Source organism: Vanessa atalanta, chromosome Z (assembly GCF_905147765.1).
Source record: "Vanessa atalanta chromosome Z, ilVanAtal1.2, whole genome shotgun sequence".
Lineage (NCBI taxonomy): Eukaryota > Metazoa > Arthropoda > Insecta > Lepidoptera > Nymphalidae > Vanessa > Vanessa atalanta.
The window spans coordinates 6,833,167-6,855,596 of record NC_061902.1 but is presented as its reverse complement, the minus strand read 5'-3'; the positions used below and the strand labels follow the sequence as shown (position 1 = coordinate 6,855,596).

The window sequence follows — 22,430 nt, the reverse complement described above, 5'->3', positions numbered from 1 at the left end:
AGTTAAGCATTTATAAGACTTCTGGTACGTTGATAATATACGAAACATTTTAAACATTGACACGTTATGTTAAAATTATATTACGTTTGTAACAATCGCTATGATAATTTTAACATTTAACATTTTTCTATTGAAAATACAAATATTCACCATAATTATCTTTTCTTTTATTAATATATTATACAAATCTAAACGATGTCTGATAAACGTGAAGCAAAATATAGAAAGATACTACGCGAATGACCTTAGCAATTTACCTTATATATGATAATAAAGTGTCTTAAGGGGTATTGACTACTCATTTTAAACCCAATTATTAATCTCACTTCATTTACAATCGTTTTCTCGCTAAGCTACAAACTATGACTACTAAAATATATGAAACTATTAAACTAAGTTATTATTAATAATGTATTAAATAAATTTTCGATGTGTCTAATTGAATAAATAAGAACGAAGCATTATGAATTTTAATGGTTAAAAGCAAATTTCGTAGCACTAATTCTACGTCGTCTCAAAGTATTTTCACTGTAAACTGACCGTAGATTTGCGTTTAAAACTAAATATATTTCACGGAAGATCGGATTTTGTTTCATAAAATTTATAAATAATATAGATTAAATTAGCCTTAGACAAATTAATTTTTTGCTCATCTAAATCAAACGTGTCAAAACCAAGTGCAGAAATTACAATTTAATTAAATAATTTATTTAAATTATATTTTTTTATAAAGTGATTTAAAAATATATCAACTACACTAAACAGAAATATTCCTTACCAATTTGCATCGTATTTAATCTTAATTAATGTTATAGAAACGGGGGTACAACGATAAGACCAAGTGAAAGTACAAGTGAATAATCTACCCTTAAAAAATAACGTCATTTTATGTGTTAATTCGAGAAATCTCGAAACTTAATTTAAAACGTTTAAAAATTAGCTAGGTTATTAAATTGATGTGCGCTTAAAAATGCTTGACAGATTACTAAACGATATTTAATGCGATAATGATCAAACAAAATGATTGATATTGGTAAATTGATAAACAATCTATTAAATTTTATTAATTCAAAACAACTTTAATAATCAATGTTTTAGTAATAATTCAAAACAAGTTACTATCATAAGACAACTTCAAAAAATATTGATTTAAATGTAAATCATATTTTAATTTTATATATTATCAAGTTTATATCATATTGCTTACATTTCTTTGTCTTATTATTTCAAATAATGCATCGTGTTATATTCTTTAAATGCTGCTAAAGACGACTAATTAAGATGTTTATTTAATATTTGTAAGCGAATTGATGAGGTTCAAATACTTTAAATTTTGATTTATTTTTATTAAAAATAATTATCAGATTTAGCTTTATAAATCATAAATAATCTCGTTTCGAGTTTAAAATCTACCGATTCAAAAAAATGATATGAAACCATTATTGCATACTCTACAACACAAGGTCAAAGTAACCATTATTGTCCAAATATAATATAATATATACAACTATACATATATCGTGTCAATTTGATCATTTCCAAAGAACTCAATTCGTATTTATACATATGACATAAAATGACCTCTAAACAGTGAACAAGTGTAAATATACTATGCTCTATCTTAACTTAAGGAATGACTTTGGTAGTGATTGTTGTTGTATTATAACGAATAAATAAATATTCTCAAATGTGACGCTGAGAGCAGACATTCAATTTCTAAAATATACACGATAAATATTCCATATATTTCCTACTAAATACAGTATTAATAATCCTCTGTGAGTCGTATTATAGTAACCGCTAATAATAACCAATATAATAATAATTCACCGATACTTAAAAACTGGACGTCTGTTCTCAGTCTTATATTATATTCTAACATTTTGTGTTCGCATTATGATTTAACGTAAGCAAATCAAAACGATACATAAAATAGGAATCAAAAACCCACATAGTATTACCTCTAAACCCTCAATTCACCAAAAATAAACAAAACTTCAACATATATAAACATTGAAAGTAATTTTTAGAATTTAGTAAACGTTATGGTTAGTTAAATTAATCATCATTGTCCATGCCAATCAATTCAGCTTGCAGGCGGCCTTTCGTTCGACAGCAAGCTGTTAAGCACAATATCCTTAGTGCGAGTCGAAATTGAGGGCTAAAAGATATGAGAATGACGATTTTCCAAAAAGAATTTAAAATCCCGAGCCATACGACGCCGAAGTGAAGCATTGGTATCTTAAGCTCCTGATCAGTGAAGTACTCGTAGAGCCTGACGCCTGAATACGGAGCCCAGCTGAGCCAAAACGCTGTGACAAGGATGAAGCTCATCCAATGACTCGGGTTAGAGAGGTTCTCAGCTAGCGCAGTCGCGTATTCCTTATCGTGGATCGGAGCACCGCTATTCAATTTTCTTTTCATGGAGAATATGTAGAAGTAGTTGTACACTATTGAAATAACGCTCGGCCCGAGAACTAGAATAACTAAAGTCGCCGTGTAAGCATACGTCGTTCCCCAATCCAACATACAAATAAAGGTTTCCTTATCGAAATTAGCTTCCTTTTTGTATCCAAGGAGAGGCGGACAACAGAGCATAGCGGCAGATATCCAGGTGAATACCATCCAGCATTGGCTTCGCGTGCGAGTTTGTACCTATATTAATGTAATAATATTGTTACACATATTTCTTTATAAATAATTTGTAAGTGCAATACTAATCAAAATATGAATAATCTGTATTTTTAATATTTCAAACTATACTTGGCCATTTCATTTATCCAAGACTGAAGCTTGATTCATATCAATATACATTATCGAAACTGCACATAGAATTTTTGAAGAATTCCTGCACAAAAAAAATGATAAGTTAAAATATGTTTTATTATCAATTGCATTCTCATTGAGTTAACAAAGCTTACTAGAGACACCTAAACGAAATGCGTTTAAGTCTCAATCAACAAGGTGAAATTTCTTTAAGCTCCAGTGATTATAATTCACTTATTTACTGAAGTATATCATCTCTCATCCATAAATTTTTAATATTGTCTAATAGCCCTTAAAAAACATCTGACCTAATATTCTATTTGTGAAATATTATTTAAAAATAATATGTTTTCAAAAATAAATTTTTAAACTGAATCTAGAATTGACCAATCACTAAATAAATAATATGTAGACCGGTTAACTAGAGCAGGTCACAACTATTGACCAGAAATTAAAAGGTAAACGGGTCAACATAAATATATAGTTTTAAAATTCTGTCAGTATCATATGGTTTTCAGAAAACTATTTAAACCATTTATCATGACCTAACCACTAATCTATAGCTATTTTCCTATTAGACGCAACATAATTACTTTCAAGACATTGAATAATAAACCTTTAAAAATTAATTTTATATTAAAAAAGTTTTTACGTGTGTTGTATATATATTTAAATCGGATTTATGTTTCAATGTCTTGATCTTTAAAACTCATTATAAATTTAATTTTTCACTTGCAGGGCCAATAAGTAGAAATTTTAGTTTCTATTGAAATAAAATATCACTTTCTTGGATTTAATCAAATTTAACGTGACTAGGACACATGTGCAGATTGTGCTTATTTATTGTGACATTCTGGCTCTAGATGACAACATTCAAGAATTCTAACTAAACGAAAAGTAATTTAGTATTAGTTTCATTTACATGCAAGGCAAAAGGAAAAATATAAAAGTATGGCATATTAAGGACTTTTTTATATTCATGCAAAAAATGTTCATGATATGTTCATGACAATTACATCTGATTTCTCCATCAATGTAATAAAAGTATGACATGTAATGATTTCAAAATAAGTCTCTGAAAGAACTGTCACAATGCGTCTATATAATCGCTGTTTAATATCGCTCTCTAGGAAAATATAAAAATCATTACATTTAATTTGCTTATATTTCAACAACATTTAAATATTTACTATCAGGAAGTAAGCTTGGGCAACTAAGACATTGGCCAGATTATAAAAAAACTATAAACAGACATAAATGAACAGGCCATAAATAAGAGAAGAGGTATTTAGTAAAGAAGAAAATATTGTATTCTACTAAGCTATTTAGTTTAAAAAACTGACTTCATTAATTTGATGGAGACCCGATGTTAACGCCCTGAACAATCTCTTGACGTCAGTAGAACCAGAGCGCCCAGTTTGTGGAAGACGAAAAGTAATAAGAAAAGAGATATCTACCGTCAAACTAACCGTCTCATAACGGAGAGGTTTCCTCACGGCGAGATACCGATCCACTGAGATCCACATGAATGTGTATACTGAGACGGACCAAAGCGTAACTTCGACGTATCCGGCCAATCGACACATGAGGTCTCCAAACATCCATCGGCCAGTAATAGCGGGATAAACAGATAGAGGAACCACGAAAAGGCCACATAGCAAATCTGCAACTGCCAGTGACAGGAGGTAATAGTTGATAACCTCATTCGATAAACCTGTAAATGGTATTCTTCGATGACAAATGTGTACAATTACAGAAATATACCAAAAACATTCAAACCGAATACCGCTTTCGACATTGGTATGAAATAATGTATGATTCTTGTGTACATTACCTTTGAAGTTGAGGAAAGCAGCAATGATAAGAAGGTTCGATACAACGATGGCCACACCCATGACCGCGATGACGGCGGCTTGTGTGAGCGACTCGAAGGTGGCGAGCGGGCTGTCCGCCACGCTCACCTCCCCGCTTCCCGTTCGCGCACTTAATACGCGGGACGGCATCGTTATTCTATATAAAATAATAGTACGTACAGTAAGCAAAATAAAGTCGTATAATACACAAAGAAACGTTTCATAGCTTTCTAGCGAATTATTTAATTAAAAGATCAATGCATTTCGATTTAATTTTAAGTTACTACATCACTCATCGGACTCGAAAGCATCTTTCCACAACAATTGTTGCAATTAAGTTCATAATAAGTCTTAAATATATAATAAAATAATAATAAACATATGTCCCATTGCTATGCACATACCTTACCCGAGGAAAAGATTTAGGGCTTATTCCACAACGCTACTCTAAGACGAGTTGACGGATACACATGTGACAGAATTTCATCCGACACGTGCCGGTTTACTCGGGAGATTTTCCTTCACCGCTGAGAGGGATATGAATTATAAAAACACGGCACGTGAATAAATGGCTTTTGTACGAATTTGAACTTCTTCTTTGGCCAATATTTACATATTCTAGCCAATTCGGCTCAAGTGAAAATCACTTTGACTACGGCTATCTTTTTAAGAAATATTTAAATATTTTTAATCACAAAGTACTAGCATAAAAGTTTCAACAGATTAATATGTCACGTTATAAGCCAATTCGATGCTAACCATTAAACTTTAAACGTATTTATCTCAAAAAGTAACGATACATAGTGTCAGGTCAGCTACAAAAATAATTTTTACTGCTAAAAATACACGGCAAATAACCTAACCGGTATACCCTCCAGTTACACCCTCCAACCGCCAGTTAGCATTTGAAAGGCTAAACTTAAAAAATAACCGTTACTCGAATCGTCTGACGCTATTTCGTAATTATCTTTTTCATTTACAACTTTCATGCACATCGGCAAAAGCGCGTAAAATATTTCGATAAAAACCATTCCGAAGATTGAATGTCTCACTTATAAGCGATTGACTGACGAATTCAATCGATATTGATCGTTTTGTTCTGGTACATAGTTTATTAACCCCGCCTATTATATTATTAACAATGCCAATTTAACTGACCTCAATACGGTAGATCATTTACGTCTGGAATTACTTCGATTCATAGTCTATTATCATCAGTAACTAATAATACGCATTATTTACTGATATGAAGCTATCGTTACCGCACTATTGTAATGTCAATATCCACGTCACCGGCATTCACCTAGCCGATAAGCCTTAACATCAATAAGAACCAACAAAGATACTTAGTAATATTAATCTCGTATGACTTTTATTTTAAGTATAAATTAAAAGTCTTTATAATATGATTAAAACTGCATTTTAATCGATATACATTTTAATATATTATTTACAATATAATGCACTTACTTGTAATTTTCAAGATGTCAGTGCGAAAGTGTCGTTTGTAGCCATTTTCTCAATACTGCTTCATACCTGCAAATAATATATCCTTGTTATTAAAAACAGAAATAACACAAACGAATTAAAAAAAAATACAACATTAATATTAAACGAAATTAAATATTTATTATTAATCTTAATATTATTATATATAGTTCGGATTCTTGTACCTGAATGCTAATTTAATAAAATAAGTGTTTTTATTTTAAATGCCTTAAAACAAATAAGTACATATTAGTTTCTGTCAATATTCACTAATATAAAGTTCTCAAAAACGTTTTTGGCTTCCATTCCCAAGGGAGAACATACGTGCGGGACATATTATATTGCACAAATGTGAGCGCAAACAAATCTTTGTTTACGAGAGAAATAGAGACTGCATCGCATCTGCACTTTAACTTCCTTCAGTCTTATAATCTGATGGGACAGCAAATCCGATACGACCGAGAATAAGTCAGGAAAAACGGGCATTTGTACTCTCCGAGAATGGGAATTTCTTTTCTCGAACAGGTAAATCGTTATACACTATTTTCACTATTATGTATTTAAATAAAGTGAATCTGAATAAGTAAAATTATAATAAATGCACAGTATACAATTATGTATTATGTTAAGTAATATAAACTTAAATTTAAGACTTCTGCATGTTCACCTTATTTATTTTTGCCGAGATTAACGCACTATAGGCTACAAACCAATTTATGTTAATTCATCTTATTATTTGTTGAGAGTAGTAATAAAATACTAATACATAATTAATTATTTAGTTACTTAGGGCTTTGTGTAAACGCATCTGGACAGGTACCACCCACTCATGATATATTCTCAAGCAGAAATACTTTTAAATGTTAATAAAAAAGCTTTATTATTATATTTTATTGATTTTAATTGATGTCCAGCAGTAGACGTCCTTCAACAGAGAGAGAGAGAGAGAGAGAGAGAGAGAGAGATCAGTTTGAGTGAGACAGTGTTACAGCCTCAAGAAACATAATAACTTTTATACCAACTTTGGTAACGCATTGTCGATGTATGGAATGGTTATAAATTCTCACTTCTTCAATGTCTGTGAGTAGTGACTGCTTTTCCTGCAAATGGTATATTTAAAAAAAAAAGGATTCTGTTTGGATTCACAATTCACTTTCTAATTACACTGTTGACATTAGTTACCAAAAGACATAACATCATAGATCATGATGGATATTGACCGTGTAAGTATTGATTCATCAGGATGCCCAATCCCAAGTCAACTATAAATAAAAAAACTGTTTTTACATATGTATCTCGCTATTTAATCATTTACGGCTTTCAGACACTCAATTACAGCAGAGTATAATTTGATGTTGTCGTCAATATATATTTTTACACACATAATGAAATTATTAAAAAAATTAATAACATATATAAAAGTCAAGCAGACGAACTGCTAATATAATTTTAATGTGCTGTGAATACAACACTGAAATTTGATCTTAACATTTCACCAAATACAGCATCTTCAATTTATGGTAAAACATCTTGTAAGTGGAAAGAATCCGCAAACCAGTCCAATCTCATTCAGTAAATTAACACACTGTTCTACTACTATTAAAATATTTATTTGGCGAAATAACGAACCTATTAAAATAACAAACACAATTTAATTGTGAATTCACTTTCACACATTAAAATATTTATCTGGCGAAATAACGAACCAATTAAAATAACAAACACAATTTAATTGTGAATTTCACTTTCACGCATTAAAATATTTATCTGGCGAAATAACGAACCAATTAAAATAACAAACACAATTTAATTGTGCTTGTTATTTTGTGGACGTTTTTTCATTACGCTTTTAAATCGATATTTTTAAATACATTGCACCGTTTTATAAAACAAATATGGAAAATAACAACAACGGCGCTACGACCGCGAGCGTTTTCCAATAATTGCTACGTCAATTGAAGCGAAGATTCAGTGAAGCGTGAAGCGTATTTTACTTAAAGGAAACAAACTATTGCTTTTGATTATTTTAAAGTTAAATTCGATATCGATATATTTAAAGTATTCTAAAAATGGTTTTAAATGTGAATGCACTCAACTAAGATACCGTTTCACTGTCGGTTGAAGTTCTAAAAACGGAAACGTGTTCGATTCAATCTGCCATGCTTCTGGCGTCTGGTTTCAGAAAAAACATTTTTTTATCTTTAATGTTTTTGCTAGATTTAAAGGTTTTCTTATTATTTAGTAATTTCACTAATAATAATATGCATATATATACATATATTATTAAAATATATTTTAATAATAATGTTATAATTTATCACTGAGCGCGAGATTAATCATTAATATCTACTAATTAAGCAGTCGTAGACTTACTCAAAAACTTCGGCTAACTTGTATAATAATATCTGTAATATACTATTTAAAAAAACATATACTTAAATTTATATTCGTATCTACGACGTATTCGTATCATTTACGATCATTTACGTTACACCATAGGACGAAAACAAAATTATTCTTCGTCGATCTTAAACAATAAAAAATCTGAACAAAACGAAAATTCAGGACTTTATCAGAGCTTTGTTTTATTGAAGTACATTCGTACATTCACAGAAGTTAAAATGAATACGATCCGTTGTTACAGAAGCTATTGTTAGTAAAACTTTAAACGAAAGTAGTAGAGGTCCACTTGAACTGTTTTTAAGTTGATGTTGGCGACATTTATAGTGCTATATATTTTAACCTATTTTTGCTCAATGTAGAATTTTATATATCTGTTACAAAATTACTTAAAAGTGTTTTATTACTTGAATAAAACTTTAGTATTTCAGCATATTTCCTAGAAATATTACAATTTAGACTAATATTAAGTTTGAATGGACTTTTTTAAGACTTACATAAGTATATCAAAATTAAAAATAGATCCTGTTCGAATCATGAACGCACTAGTTTTCCGCTGCTTCACTCACGTTTTAGGGGTTGGTTGTCAGGTATTATTCAGGCAATATCTTTATAATAGCATATGTGTTATTCTGATGTATAAGCTATATTATAGTAAAGTTTCATTTAAATCCATTCAGAAGTTTTTGCGTGAAAGAGTAAAAAAAGTCCATACATATAAAATTTAGCCTTTATAATATTATTAAGGACTAAATGATTAAAAGAATGCTAGCAGAATTTTTCCGTTGAATTCCAATTCCGTTTCTCTGAGCGAAAAATGAACTCAACAGTATGGAGCCAATAAGAGCGTGACTAGCATATAAATTAGAAATTTTATCTCGGTGTGGAATCTATACAGATATGTCACCATATGTAAATCCCTGTATCCTATGTCACTTTATATAAAGCTACAGCTAGCTACCACCTTCTTAAGTAAAATAGGATTGTGCAAGAGAATTCCCTAGGGAATTTAAAACTGGGGAGTTAATTTAATAAAAACATCGAATGTTTTAACCTGGTTTCCAATTCTTTCAGAATACGATGAAATGTATGTTAACTATTTAAAATAAAAAAAGCACTGAACGAACGAACGGAATCATGCTCCATTACCCATAATAAGTTACCGATAGAAAGCAAGGATATATCTAGTCGATTCAATTGACATTATTATTATAAAGAGGTAAAATTTATTTGTATGTAAGGGATTAACGCCCTTTCTCCGGAACCAATAATAAATTAAATTCATCAACTTTTTTTCACTGGCAACGTTAAGAATCACATTTTCCATGTGTTTTGTATTTTATACGACTTCTTACCTCTTAACTTCAGTAATTCGTACAAAATAATTTAAATTATAATAGTTACGCTTTATTTTAAATCTTTTTTTATTTTATTACGCTTTACAGTTGATTTATAACACGACGGATTATGTTTTCTGGTAATAATTCATGCATTAATCTGTCTTGCAAAATTGTATTTAAGTTTATTTGATACAGCCACTTACATGAAAACATTCTTGAAATTATTTTCTTAAAGATACCCGATAGTTCTTAAAATTGAATCGACTTGATAAAATTAGTTATTTGAGTTCGTATCTAAATAAAATACTTAGTATTACATGTTTTCTAGCACGTGCCAATATGTGCCACATTGTGTTTTCTGTAACTTAATATAAATCCTTTGTAATATAAATAATATTAATTCGTAAATAATAAATTCATTTAATGAAGATCCTAAAAAATAACCTTTGTGAGATGGCGTGGCTTAATTATTTTTATATGAGACTATTATAGATTACGTATATGTTCAAGCGATGAATGTCATTGAATATCGCCATGATGTAAAATCGATTAAATATCTCGAGATAACCTGTAATGAAGATAAAATCGACGTTGACGAGAATATAAACGCTCAATGAGAAACATAAATGATATTTATTCATCGTCTTTAATGCAATATTAATAATTCCGGTGGTAGCTTCATATTTAACAATTAAATAATATATAATAGGGTAGAGTAAGAATTTTCGTTAAAGGTTTATATTGTAGTACATATAACTTTATTACTTTAAGCATATTCAAAAATCATCGGATTATTTTAGATAAATTATTTAATTACTCCGTCTATTGTTTTGAGCATTTGTAATATTTGTTAGAATTTTTTAAGCTTGAAACAATACCACGAATTAAAATGAATAAATGATAAAATGCATATGAGAACAGATTTTTCATTTATCTATAAATTCAGATTATCCGGATTTTCCTATTTTATTCGTTTCGCAATACTGTTATAAACGGTCTTTGTAAATAGATTTTATATTTCCGTAGAGCCGCGTGTTACTTTCCCTTTCGGTATCAGTGAAAGCGATCTATTGCTTAGAATGTATTTCGATGTTGGGGAAGGTTTTCACAAAAATTAATTTATTATTCAAAACACATATATTCGTATTAATGTTTACATAACATAGTTATATGAATACAATCTATTAAACATCACTGCTTTAAATAAATTATTCGATCGATCAATCGAATAAATCGATTTAATCAAATAGTCTGTTCTAAAATATAACCGATTTGGTTACATCAACATGAATATATAAATCATTCTTATTATTCTATATAATATTTTTCTTTGAGTTACAGAAGATCACTTTGAACAGAGAATCATGTAAAAATTGTTAAATTTAATCATGAAGCAAAGTCACTGTGCATTGTTCTATAGGATGAATACGGAGACCTATGTATGTATGTAGGCGTACCCTCAACCACAGTATTGATCCAAAACCGCGGCACTTTCTGGCGCAGAAATATTTAGGGCATTTAAAGCGCATATCTTCTTGCCAAATGGTATGTATTATTATCCTAATAAAATCTATTTAATACTATGATATTATAAACTTTTGATTCCTTATTGATATGAATGAAGCTATTTTTTGTTGGTTTATAGGATCACTTAAAATACCTAGTCATAGTTGCATTTGTTATATATTAGTAAATTAATGAAAATACATCGAACGATATTAGGTATTTAAAACAGCTTCGGAAATATTGGCGAATATCCGTAAGTACCTTTAAAATGAGATAACATCATTACAATTAATTATATTTCAATTTAAACAAACAAATATATATAAAAATAGAATCGGTTATTGTTTTGTTAAATTTTTAAATAATAAAATATTATTTGTGGGCAATTCTTCAATACTGTTGGATACTCATTTAATAGATGAATAAATACAAAATATTATGTAACTACGTAATTATTCTGCCAATAACTTGTTTCTTGTATAAATCTACTTAACTAACTCTTAAAACGCCTGGCTGACATACAATCCCCCGCGTAATTCGTTGAATCTAACAGAATTTAATTTTGCGCAAGAATTCCTTTTGGAGTGTAGGCAAGCACTAACAAATAATTGCTCAAAATTCATCTTCTAAGGAGGTTAAATGGAGGATGAAAGTCTGTTTGGAAATTCGCCATTTCTGATATTAAGTCAAAAAAGTCAGTGTTTAGGCATTTGTTTAGAGGTAAATAAAAGAAATAGACAATACAGCTTTTTTAAAAAATAAGTTTCCAAGCTTTAAACATTTAGGCTTCAATTAATGAGTAAAAGATAGTCAGTAGTGTTTTAACATTTAAATCCCTTAAGAGGGTGGAATTTGGGATGAAAGTTTGTTGGCAGTTTACTGTTCAACTGTACTGTTTGTTGTTTGAAAAATGGTAATTGGTACTACAGCTTGCATTTATATGTAGGACTTCTATTTCTAGTACTTTTTAAGTTTCATCCCTTAAGGAGATAAAAGTATGGATGAATGTTTGTCATTTTTTAAGTATCAAACATGGAAATCGGTACTTAAGAATTCGTTTATGAGATAAAAACAGACTTCGCATCTTTCTTAAAATCATATAACCAATCAGATGTATTTGAGGATAAAAAGTGCACGAAAGCTTTTCGCACTACAAATAAGAAAATACAAATTTATTCCACAGTCAAATTTTATTTCTCAAAAATGTAATAACGAATTTCGATTATTTTGACGTAGTTATTTATACTTTTAACTATTTTTTATAGTTAAAAGTATAAATAATATTACTGCCGACTGCCTTTTTGGTCTAGTGGCTTTATATAAGTCCGCAGATCCCGAGGTCCTGTGTTGAACCCTAGTTATCACCGTGGAAGAAATCTATTATGTTTTATAAAAAATAGGACGAAATATAATTTATTAAAATCTGCTAAAAGCTTAAATATATATAGATTTAGTATAAAACAATATTTAGAAACAGCTTTTTTCAATCAGTTGTAATTTCATTGCGCAGTTGTAATTTATGTAATGTTAGCATTGAATGTGAAGCCATACTTCCGCGCGGTATATTTAAAGTATTTTTTCTGTAGTATTTATCGTCATGATTTTATAAATAAAATAAAATAAAAATATAATTAATTACATATTTGAAAAATAATGACGACCTTACTAAAAAAGGAAAATAAGTTTTCTTATTAATTAAAATCTTTAAATTCCATTATTTAAAACAGCTCTTGCTCTAGTCTTCTTATAACAAAATATGTAACATGAAATACATTTAACAATTACTCAAAGGCTAATTCTAGAGAAAAGTTAATACGTAAAAACATTAAAGTATCTTCAAATCTTTTGTTGTATAAAGATTTATCGACTATGGATTACAATAGGTTAATGGAATTAGGTTAAAGTCTCAGTTTATTGCAATACGACAGCCTGTCCGTATTCGTGGCTTAAAGCATTAACACGACATCAGGACTTATTTAACTTTTCTTTGATAAATAACTAATTTCCTAGAATAAAAAAGAAGTTTTAATTTGTGATAGAGCTTCGAGCAAGCCCGTCTGCGTAGACCACACGCCATTCACATAATCCACCGCCAATCATCAATACTCAGTACTGTTGTGTTCCGGTTTAAAGGGTGAATAACCCAGTACAGGCGCAAGGGACCTAACATTTTAGTTCCCATGGTTGGTGACGCATTATGTTTTGAGGTAGGGCTAATATTTTTTACGTCGTCAATGTTAGGCGAAGGTGACCACTTACCATCAGGTGACCTATTATCCAGTTAGATCTTTTTCACAAGAAAATAAACATTTTGTAACAATATATAGCTATCGTTCAAATTTAAATCTAAAAGTAATTAGACGTAACTTTTTCTAAATAGTAGACGATATAACGATCATAAGTAGGAATGGACTAAATATTTGGTTTGTTTTCGGTTTAAGATATATTCAGACGGCTTATCGAACATTCATATTGAGTCGAATATTTGGTGAAAATTCGAAACATATTTCCTTTAAAAAGTCGACACCATGCTTGTCATGCTTCGTACGATAAACCTAACGATTCACTTTTAATGAAAGCATATTAAGGTATAAAATGTATATGTAATTCTGTTTAGCGAAAAATATAAACACTAAGTTGCCAAAACTAAAGTTTAAGTTAAATTTCTAGCTTCCATTCATTCTATTGTGGCTATTAAACGCAGCTTTATTTTACCGGAAGCAAAATGATAATAACAGGCTCAGTGAGTGGTATCAGTCGGTATAATGTCCCAGCTTCGCACGCATCAACATCTTATACAATACATAGTCTTCACAGTACCAGCCTGTTACAATTAGTCGAATAATCGATTCTACCATTTTTAACGAAATCTTTAATACGCCGAATTCATATTCAAATTTAGTATTCAATAAAAATCATATTCTTCCCTAACCCTAAAAAAGCTACAGAACTTTATTTCGTATACATGCCGTATTCAGAGAAATAATATTTCTTACAGTTAAGTAACGCTTACAAGTATTTAAAGAAATCTCAAATAAGCTAAAAAGAACTAGGTCTTTTACTTTGATTGTATAACGAGTGTTATAATTTAAACAAGAAAGGAGCTTTATAACAGTTAGAGCTATTTAACATCTTACACATTTGACGATTGTAATTGAAAAAGCTTTGTACATTACTTTGTATAAAATATAATGTATGTAATATGTAGTATGGCAAATTTTAGTAATTATATTAAAATATTTATATATAAATATAATTATTTGTTACATTATGTTATTTAAAAATTTCGAAACTTGAAATAATTACATAACCAATCCGTTATTCAATACATATATACATACAGCAATTCTAATTTTGTTTGTATTAATAAAAAATAGAGGAACATTTCACTTTTTATATTTTACCAATGAATGCTCGTATTTCAAGAGCAATATGTTATACAACTCAGCAAATAGTTATATTAAAATGTCTAGTTCGTGTGTAAGTGTAAAGTGTTACTATAAAAAAATAATTAGTAATAATTATTTTACAAAATAAACAAATATTTACAACCTTTACAAAAAATAAGAAGTGCATTTAGCAAGAAATTATTACGTAGGATTTATTTTATAAAATTGAATATTATAAAAATTGGTTTGAGTCGTAATTTTATGATAATACGTACGTTCACAATTTGTCCACGATCAAAATTGTTTTGTCGAGTATAGCGAATGATTCTTAGGTTGCAGGTATTTTAAAATATATCTTCCAGAATATTCATTGGAATTGTTAATTCAAGTATACCTTTAATTATAGACATATTCTATTACGTATTTATCTGCCTTACCCATAAGGATCAGCCACCGTTAGGAAGTAAGCTTTTTTCAGCCATTTCCTACAAAATATTTACAATTTTTAAATTCAAAGCTTCCTTGCTTATCGCGATTATTCCACGCCTAGAAGTCAGAAGAGTTTTCTATTAATGAAAACTGCAACAAAATCCGTTTCAAAGAGTGATTTAAAAGAAGTAACTTGAGATATAGGCAGAGGCGGAAAACGACTTTACTTTATATTATAGTGTTATATATATTATACTTCGTATTTTATATAATTTCTCGTCCCTGACAGATATCAAAGTAGTATTTGAATACCTTCAATTCAGCCATCCTACACTATTTTTGCCTTAGATTATAAATATTATTCAATTTACATCAATATCATTAAAAAAAAAAAGTTGCTTAACGTTTTCACATAGTAAGGGAAAATATTCAGCATCTAAACATGCATTAAAAATTATGTAGCACAAGCAGTTTTTAAACGGACTGGAGTTTCTGACTGAACTTAGTTCATTTAGAAAGCAGACGGAAAGTAAACAGCTTTGAAAAAATAAACGAAAAAAATTATTACGATCCGTTTCAATAGAAGTTGTAGCGAATTTAAACAAAAGAACGCGAAAAGGTAGCTATTTATATTTCAAAAATGTTTATATTTCATTTGATTTGCTTTAGTGAAAAAGTAACAAGTACAATAACTGTTCACCCATATTTCAAGTCATAGTCTTAAAAAAGTTTTATTCATTAAAACAACATAGTAAAAAAACTTATTGAAACGGAACGACATTGTACTCAAAGCTATTTATACTGTATTGCTCTCCAATTAACAAAATAGAAAACATTTTTTTAATTAAAAGAAAACATACAATAAATTTAAAGTTTCGTTATTTATATATAAGAACACGCATTCGCTTTGCTAGCAGTACATGTAAATAACATTCGCTATATACTACACGTTGCAATAAAATATTTACATCATGCACTAATTAAAAAGGTAAAAATAAATATGCTATAAATATACAAAGATCATTTAATAAAATAAATTAAAACTATAAAATATATATATATATATTTACTTATAATACACCTTCAAGCAATAATTTAATAAAATCTTCAAGTAGTCTAAGAAAAATAATATCATATAATGTTCATTTCTTAATAAAAGAAAACAAATTGGAATCTACTGGTTGCTTTTGTTTAATTCAAAAACACTACATTGTTCGTTTCGTTACGTAGTTTGTAAAGCAAGAACTTATAATAACATCATTTGTAATGCTTTCATTGAATATTTTACATGACAGCCTTCACAAATTGCTCCTTTGCGCAGGTATCGATGACGGCGTATCCATAATAAATTCATGAAATATGGACCTTCAAATGATATTATGCAATCGATATAACGAACGTTATCATGGACAATACTTGCTACAATTGCTTGAAATAAATATTTTTGTTCTATTCTCATACATATAAGTCACCTTTTATATCGGTTATATATCACTTTAAATATACATAGTTTTTTAATAAGGTCATGTCTTTGGCAAAATAAAAAACAGATTTTCCTATTGCTATCTCTTTCAACGTATAAATTACGAACTTTTCATTCCTCAATCGATAACACCAACCGAAGTGTAGAAGGTTAAACTTACAGGCCTCAGTCAATCTAAACTCTTCAATGAGAATGATTTATAAAGTTAATGCTTTGTAAAACATTACTATATTTATAACATATAATTTTGAATATTAATAAACTAAATTGTAAAGCCGTATTTGAAAATACCACGAATCAGTAAACACTTTGTTTTCGCGATTAAAAATGGTCAAATTACCTAACATCTGTTTAGTTAAATCTCATACCGAATTATAAAATAAAACAAACAATAATTTTCAAACAAACAATTATTGTTCATTGAAATAATGAGTCCCACTCCAAACTACATCACCAAATACGTATTACGCACGTCACATGTTTCACATAATTGAGCGAAAAGTTATAATAAAACGAAAAATTATTAATTTACTTACGTCACTTTATGAACACATATTAATAAAACTGGAAAATAACACTAAAACATAAAATACGTACCGTTTCTACGTGTAGACTACGCGAGCGTCGTGTTAAGGGCGCGGGGATAATGTGACGTGGTCTCGGGTAAGAGCGTCTTGTTATTCTAAGGGGGGACGCGCGCGGCGCACATACAGGAGTCAAGGTCGAGCCGAGGAGCTCCGCTAGCGGCCGGACGCTCCAAGGTTAGCATGCCCCTTCTACAATCGATATACATTAAAAACACAAGCCCTCACTACCATGACAGCAAGTTGCACCCTCTGTGGAATTATCACTCAACTACCCTAACCTGTTCTATAATGAATGTACCCAAGGATTTTCATAAACTTAAATATATTTTACAATTCTATATTAGAAATAATTAAGGTAATGTAATAATCTTATTGTAATATTATATATACGACATTATATTGATAGAGATATTTCACAATCTCACGATTTCATCGAAGGGAATTGAATAAATCCTACAAGCTAGTTAAGAAACTCCCAACTAACACACAAATAGTAAGTATAAGCAGACACTGTATCGCTTTTTTACTATATAACATGTATATGAGATGTTTATTGAAGTTTGTATCGGTCTTGACTTGTGTATAAGACATTCTTATATATCTTGAACAGCAAGTTGATAAAATATTCGTTCCGTAGTAACAATCTTGAGTTTGATCATATAAAGGTGCAAAAAAAGCAAATGAAGTGATATTTTTTGAAACAAAACTTAAAAATATAGTCACTGTCTCCATTAGGCATGTATATGTATTATATATATATATATATATATATATGTATTTTATATTTGTCTACAAGAGTTTTTAATCTGTCCTTTTAGACCATTGTAAGAGTAGAGACTGTACAATAAATTTAATATTGCGATGTATAGTTTTAACGATCATCGATAGGAGAAAGGCGTGCAAATTAAGAAAGATGAATAGTAATATCAAGAATAGAATTACATTAAAAGTAGTAAAAATACGCCGCAGTTCGGTAAATGTAGATCCTAAAGCTTTGAAATAGTTGTTACTAACACCATACTACTTCTTAAGCTGTTAGAATTGATTTAGTATACTTCTAAGACTTTTATAACAATGACAAAATAATCACAAAAGAAGTTTATTAAAACAAACACTTTACATTCGATGGCAAACTTGACCCTTATGATAAGCCCTTTTGCATTTCGTGCTTTAATAAAGCTACGACGAGTTCAATAACCGAATCTTAACATTAAACATTAATCTAAACATTAAATAATCATTCTAATAAACTTGAGTCTATGGAATTAATGCAAATTCCACAGGTTTCGCGAGCGCGTAATAAACTTTAGTTTATCACCGTATATTTTGACAGAAAACTGCTCGCACCAATATTCTACGTACAAGGAATTATAAAATCATTACCGACTTTACGCTGATTCGCCATAACATATCATAATCAATATTTGTTTGATATAATATTTGACTTCATGTTCTGTCTCTGATTCTAATGATAAATAATTAAAGTAAAATGAAGTGAAAAGTTACAATCGCTTTGCAATCCTGTGCATATTCTACAAAAATGGTATAAGCCCTTTTTGTATACCTTTAAGATTCTTCAATCACCTTTATCACACGCCTTTGTATCGCTTTACAAACTCTCCATACCGCTATCGTACCGCTACTTTAGCTCTGAAGTCCTTATAGCCTGGGCCATTTTTGAAAATATAGAAGCGATACAGAACTTCTGTATCGCTACCATAGCACATACATATACAGGTTAAGACTTTACTTATACCTTTTAAGCAGCTATTGTAGCGCTTCTTATACCGCTTGTGCGCTAGCTGGGTTGTATCGATATATCCGAAGAAAACGCCCTGCACAACTCGCATTCCAAGAAGTTTTAATGTATCGTAAGTTATTGTACGGTAGTTTCAAGAAAATTGTGGACAATAACTTATAACTATTTCAAATATATAATGCTACATTTTCACTTGAATGAAAATACGAAATTTACATTTAAAAAATTATTGTAGCACTTTAGGTGGGATATATAACACAAAAAATATGAATACACGCGTGTGCATGGCTGAGCTGCAACCCATTAAAATTGATGCAGGAAATTTAAATAAAGCAATAGCAAAACCTCCAAAAATACGAAACACAATCGTATAACGGACACACGTGATACGGTCGGTATCAAAGCTATCAAGGTTATAAAAGATTTGGGTCAAATGTGTAACATCAAACAGATTAAAACTCAAGCCGAAATAAAGCCGTCGGTACATTCAATATTTTAAATAAATCCAATGTAGAAGTTACATACATAACATACATAAGCAGCCCGTAATTGTCCCACTGCTGGGATAAAGGCCTCCTCTCCCTTTGAGGAGAAGGTTTGGAGCATATTCCACCACGCTGCTCCAATGCGGGTTGGCGGAATACACATGTGGCTGAATTTCGTCGAAATTAGACACATGCAGGTTTCCTCACGATGTTTTCCTTCACCGCCGAGCACGAGATGAATTATAAACACAAATTAAGCACATGAAATTTCAGTGGTGCCTGCCTGGGTTTGAACCCGAAATCATCGGTTAAGATGCACGCGTTCTAACCACTGGGCCTTCTCGGCTAAGAGATGTTCAGAAGTTACAAATAAATAAAAAATATACCTATTGTAAAATGAATATTCATGGTAATTTTTATTATTTTATTTATAAAATGATGCGCTATCGTTTTATAAGTAAAATATGGTTTAATCTGTAACACAATTTGTATAGTTTTAAATGTATTTTAACGTTTTTTTTTGTTCTATTTAGTGCAATTACCATTTCCACATTAAATAAAGATTATGACAGAAAACTAATTCATAATGTTTTGAAATTCGTACGATCTAACCTTATACTATGTAGAATTATTATTGATTTTTTTCTCGCACGCGGCCATCTGTAATAAGCCTATTTTAAACCAATATACATGTTTAGATTTACGTCCGTCGTATATTTATTTATTTATATACTTAAATCTTTACTTATAAATTACGACAATTTTTTTGTAATTTTTAACCTACTAAACTAATATACATGAAACTTTTATTTTTATTTATATTTACATTATCACATTGTGTACATTGTTGGAAAAATATATATTGTTAAATACAACTTAATTATTAAATAATTGTAAATAGGTTGACATTTACATCCCTTTGCTTGTATATATTTACTACGAAAAGTGTTTACCGTTATATTGTTAAATACTTATGATATGATAATGGATGAAATAAAAAAGACATTAACTTGGCATTAATTTATTATAAATTTATCAATTGTCAAGTTATTATATTAAATATAGTTTATTTAAATTTATTTCAGCAATTAGGAAAACTATAGATCAGTCAATCTTCATCACAGCTACATCAAGCTTTATTAATAAAAAAAAATATTTTTATTTTGACTACATTATTTTTACACGAAAAATAATAATAGATATAAAAAAGTTTTCAAAGAGACGATTGGTAAAAAGGTGAGTTACGGTGTGAAATTTACATAGATTTTGTAACATATAAAAATTTTATTCGTTAACGAAAAATCTTTACTTACAATTTTATCTCTAATTTCAATAAATATTCTTCATAAAAATTACTGCGTACTGTGTACCATATACAGTAATATTTTAAGTTATTTTTAAATCGATGACGAATATAAACTAGTATGCTTATCTCTACGTAAAGTAAGTGATGCGACAGACACGAATTGGGAATTTAATCCTCACCAAGCTATTTAGTGTATTAAAAATTGGAAGCAATTATGAAAATTAAAAAATAACGCTTAGTTTCTTTTAGTGGTTCTGTGTAACTGTCAATATGTACGATTACTGAAAAAAGTTCTACAATTTTTACCAAAAACTCGTATGTTTAAAATTACATTTACATTTAAATGTTCAACCATTAAAAATATTATTAGAACAAAAATCAAACAAAAATATCGATTTCATTCATAAATATATAAACACAAAATAGTTTCAACGAACAAAATCTAATAACTTAAACGGAATGTGTTTTTTGTATATGTTCTCGGAAGTGACGAATTTCAATAGACGCCGCGTACATAAGTCAAACGATGCCTATGTGAAAAAATAACATAACAGAACAACAAAGTTAAACAAACATATCCATAACTTATTTTTCCATATACTTTAAAATAAATACTTCACAAATAATTATACTTATTCTACACAGTCATAATATACGGTCTATATAATATATTGACAGTCGCAAAGATTCAAATAGTATTTATCAATTTTAATAACACGTAATTAATATGAAAAAAAGGTTCGCAATTTCACAAAGTTAATATTAACTAGTTCGAAAACTTTTAAATTAGCTAAAACTTACCCGCGTCATAGCCAGTGCGCGTGAACTAAGTGGCGTAGCAAGTTCCGTAGACGAGTAGTATTCTGGGGCGAGGGATCGCGGATACGGACAGCGGTGTTCTACCACTGCAGAGGCGAAAGCGCGCGCACTCCTCGCGCCCCTCCACGATCGCAATGCCGCTCTCACCATCGATTCATCGTTTAGCTTCTGTTTATCACTAAAAGTACAGCCTATTACGAATTGGGTCACTTGTATCCATACCTATCATAGAATTAATCGTCAAAAGTCATGAGAATAAACGCTTACTATGTCAACGAATTTAAGGGAGATCGCTGAGAAATTCCATGATGTTTTGTACTGTTGTAAATATTTTGTTCTTTTCTTCGGATCAGGTGATCTTTACATGTAATGCATTTATTTTACTTTCAAATCCTATTGCAAAAATATGTTCAAAATTAATATTTCTGTAAATTGGTTTATAAATGTATTATTTAATAGATTCTAATTATAAAATTAACATATAATGAAACTTAATCGTTTTGTAGATTAGGCTTGGTTTACATGACGTTTTATATAAGTATAAAGTATTGAAGTCAACACATATTTATATTGTTTATATCTATGATCTACGTGGGCCGCGGTGGTCAACGTCAAGAAACATCTATTCACTTTGGCATTACGATTTAATTTTCTTTATACGATTTCGTATAAAGAATATATTTCGTACATACATATTTTTAAACTCGATTTGACAAGCATATGGAGTTTACTCGTCGTAACTGCAGGTTAAATCAAACTATAAACCAAATCTCGTCTTCTATGTTGCCATAGTTTGTAGACAGAATTTATTAAAGCTTTA

The 22,430-nt window shown here is 29.6% G+C and overlaps 1 protein-coding gene across 3 annotated transcripts; it reads right to left on the bottom strand.

Annotated features, from left to right (window-relative positions):
• Positions 1-1,377: 1,377 nt before the first annotated feature.
• Positions 1,378-21,667, bottom strand: LOC125076124 (G-protein coupled receptor 52). Of its 3 annotated transcripts, none has more exons than XM_047688098.1 (5): positions 21,593-21,667; positions 6,090-6,155; positions 4,601-4,776; positions 4,224-4,480; positions 1,378-2,655 (listed from the first exon to the last, which is right to left on the bottom strand). In XM_047688098.1, exons 3-5 carry the CDS (start codon positions 4,767-4,769, stop codon positions 2,059-2,061), a joined length of 1,023 nt encoding a protein of 340 aa, XP_047544054.1. In that variant the 5' UTR covers positions 4,770-4,776; positions 6,090-6,155; positions 21,593-21,667; the 3' UTR covers positions 1,378-2,058. The 3 variants fall into 3 exon arrangements, with proteins under 3 accessions (XP_047544054.1, XP_047544056.1, XP_047544055.1); XM_047688100.1 differs by having other exon boundaries at positions 4,236-4,480; XM_047688099.1 differs by lacking the exon at positions 21,593-21,667 and adding an exon at positions 17,252-17,288.
• Positions 21,668-22,430: the final 763 nt, after the last annotated feature.

Excerpts from the sequence above, each read along its gene's own strand:
- LOC125076124 (XM_047688098.1), bottom strand. The coding sequence starts at position 4,769 with ATGCCGTCCCGCGTATTAAGTGCGCGAACGGGAAGCGGGGAGGTGAGC. Across the intron at positions 4,481-4,600 it reads TGCTTTCCTCAACTTCAAAG|GTTTATCGAATGAGGTTATC; the intron begins GTAATGTACACA and ends TACCATTTACAG. Across the intron at positions 2,656-4,223 it reads ATGAGACGGTTAGTTTGACG|GTACAAACTCGCACGCGAAG; the intron begins GTAGATATCTCT and ends ACATTAATATAG.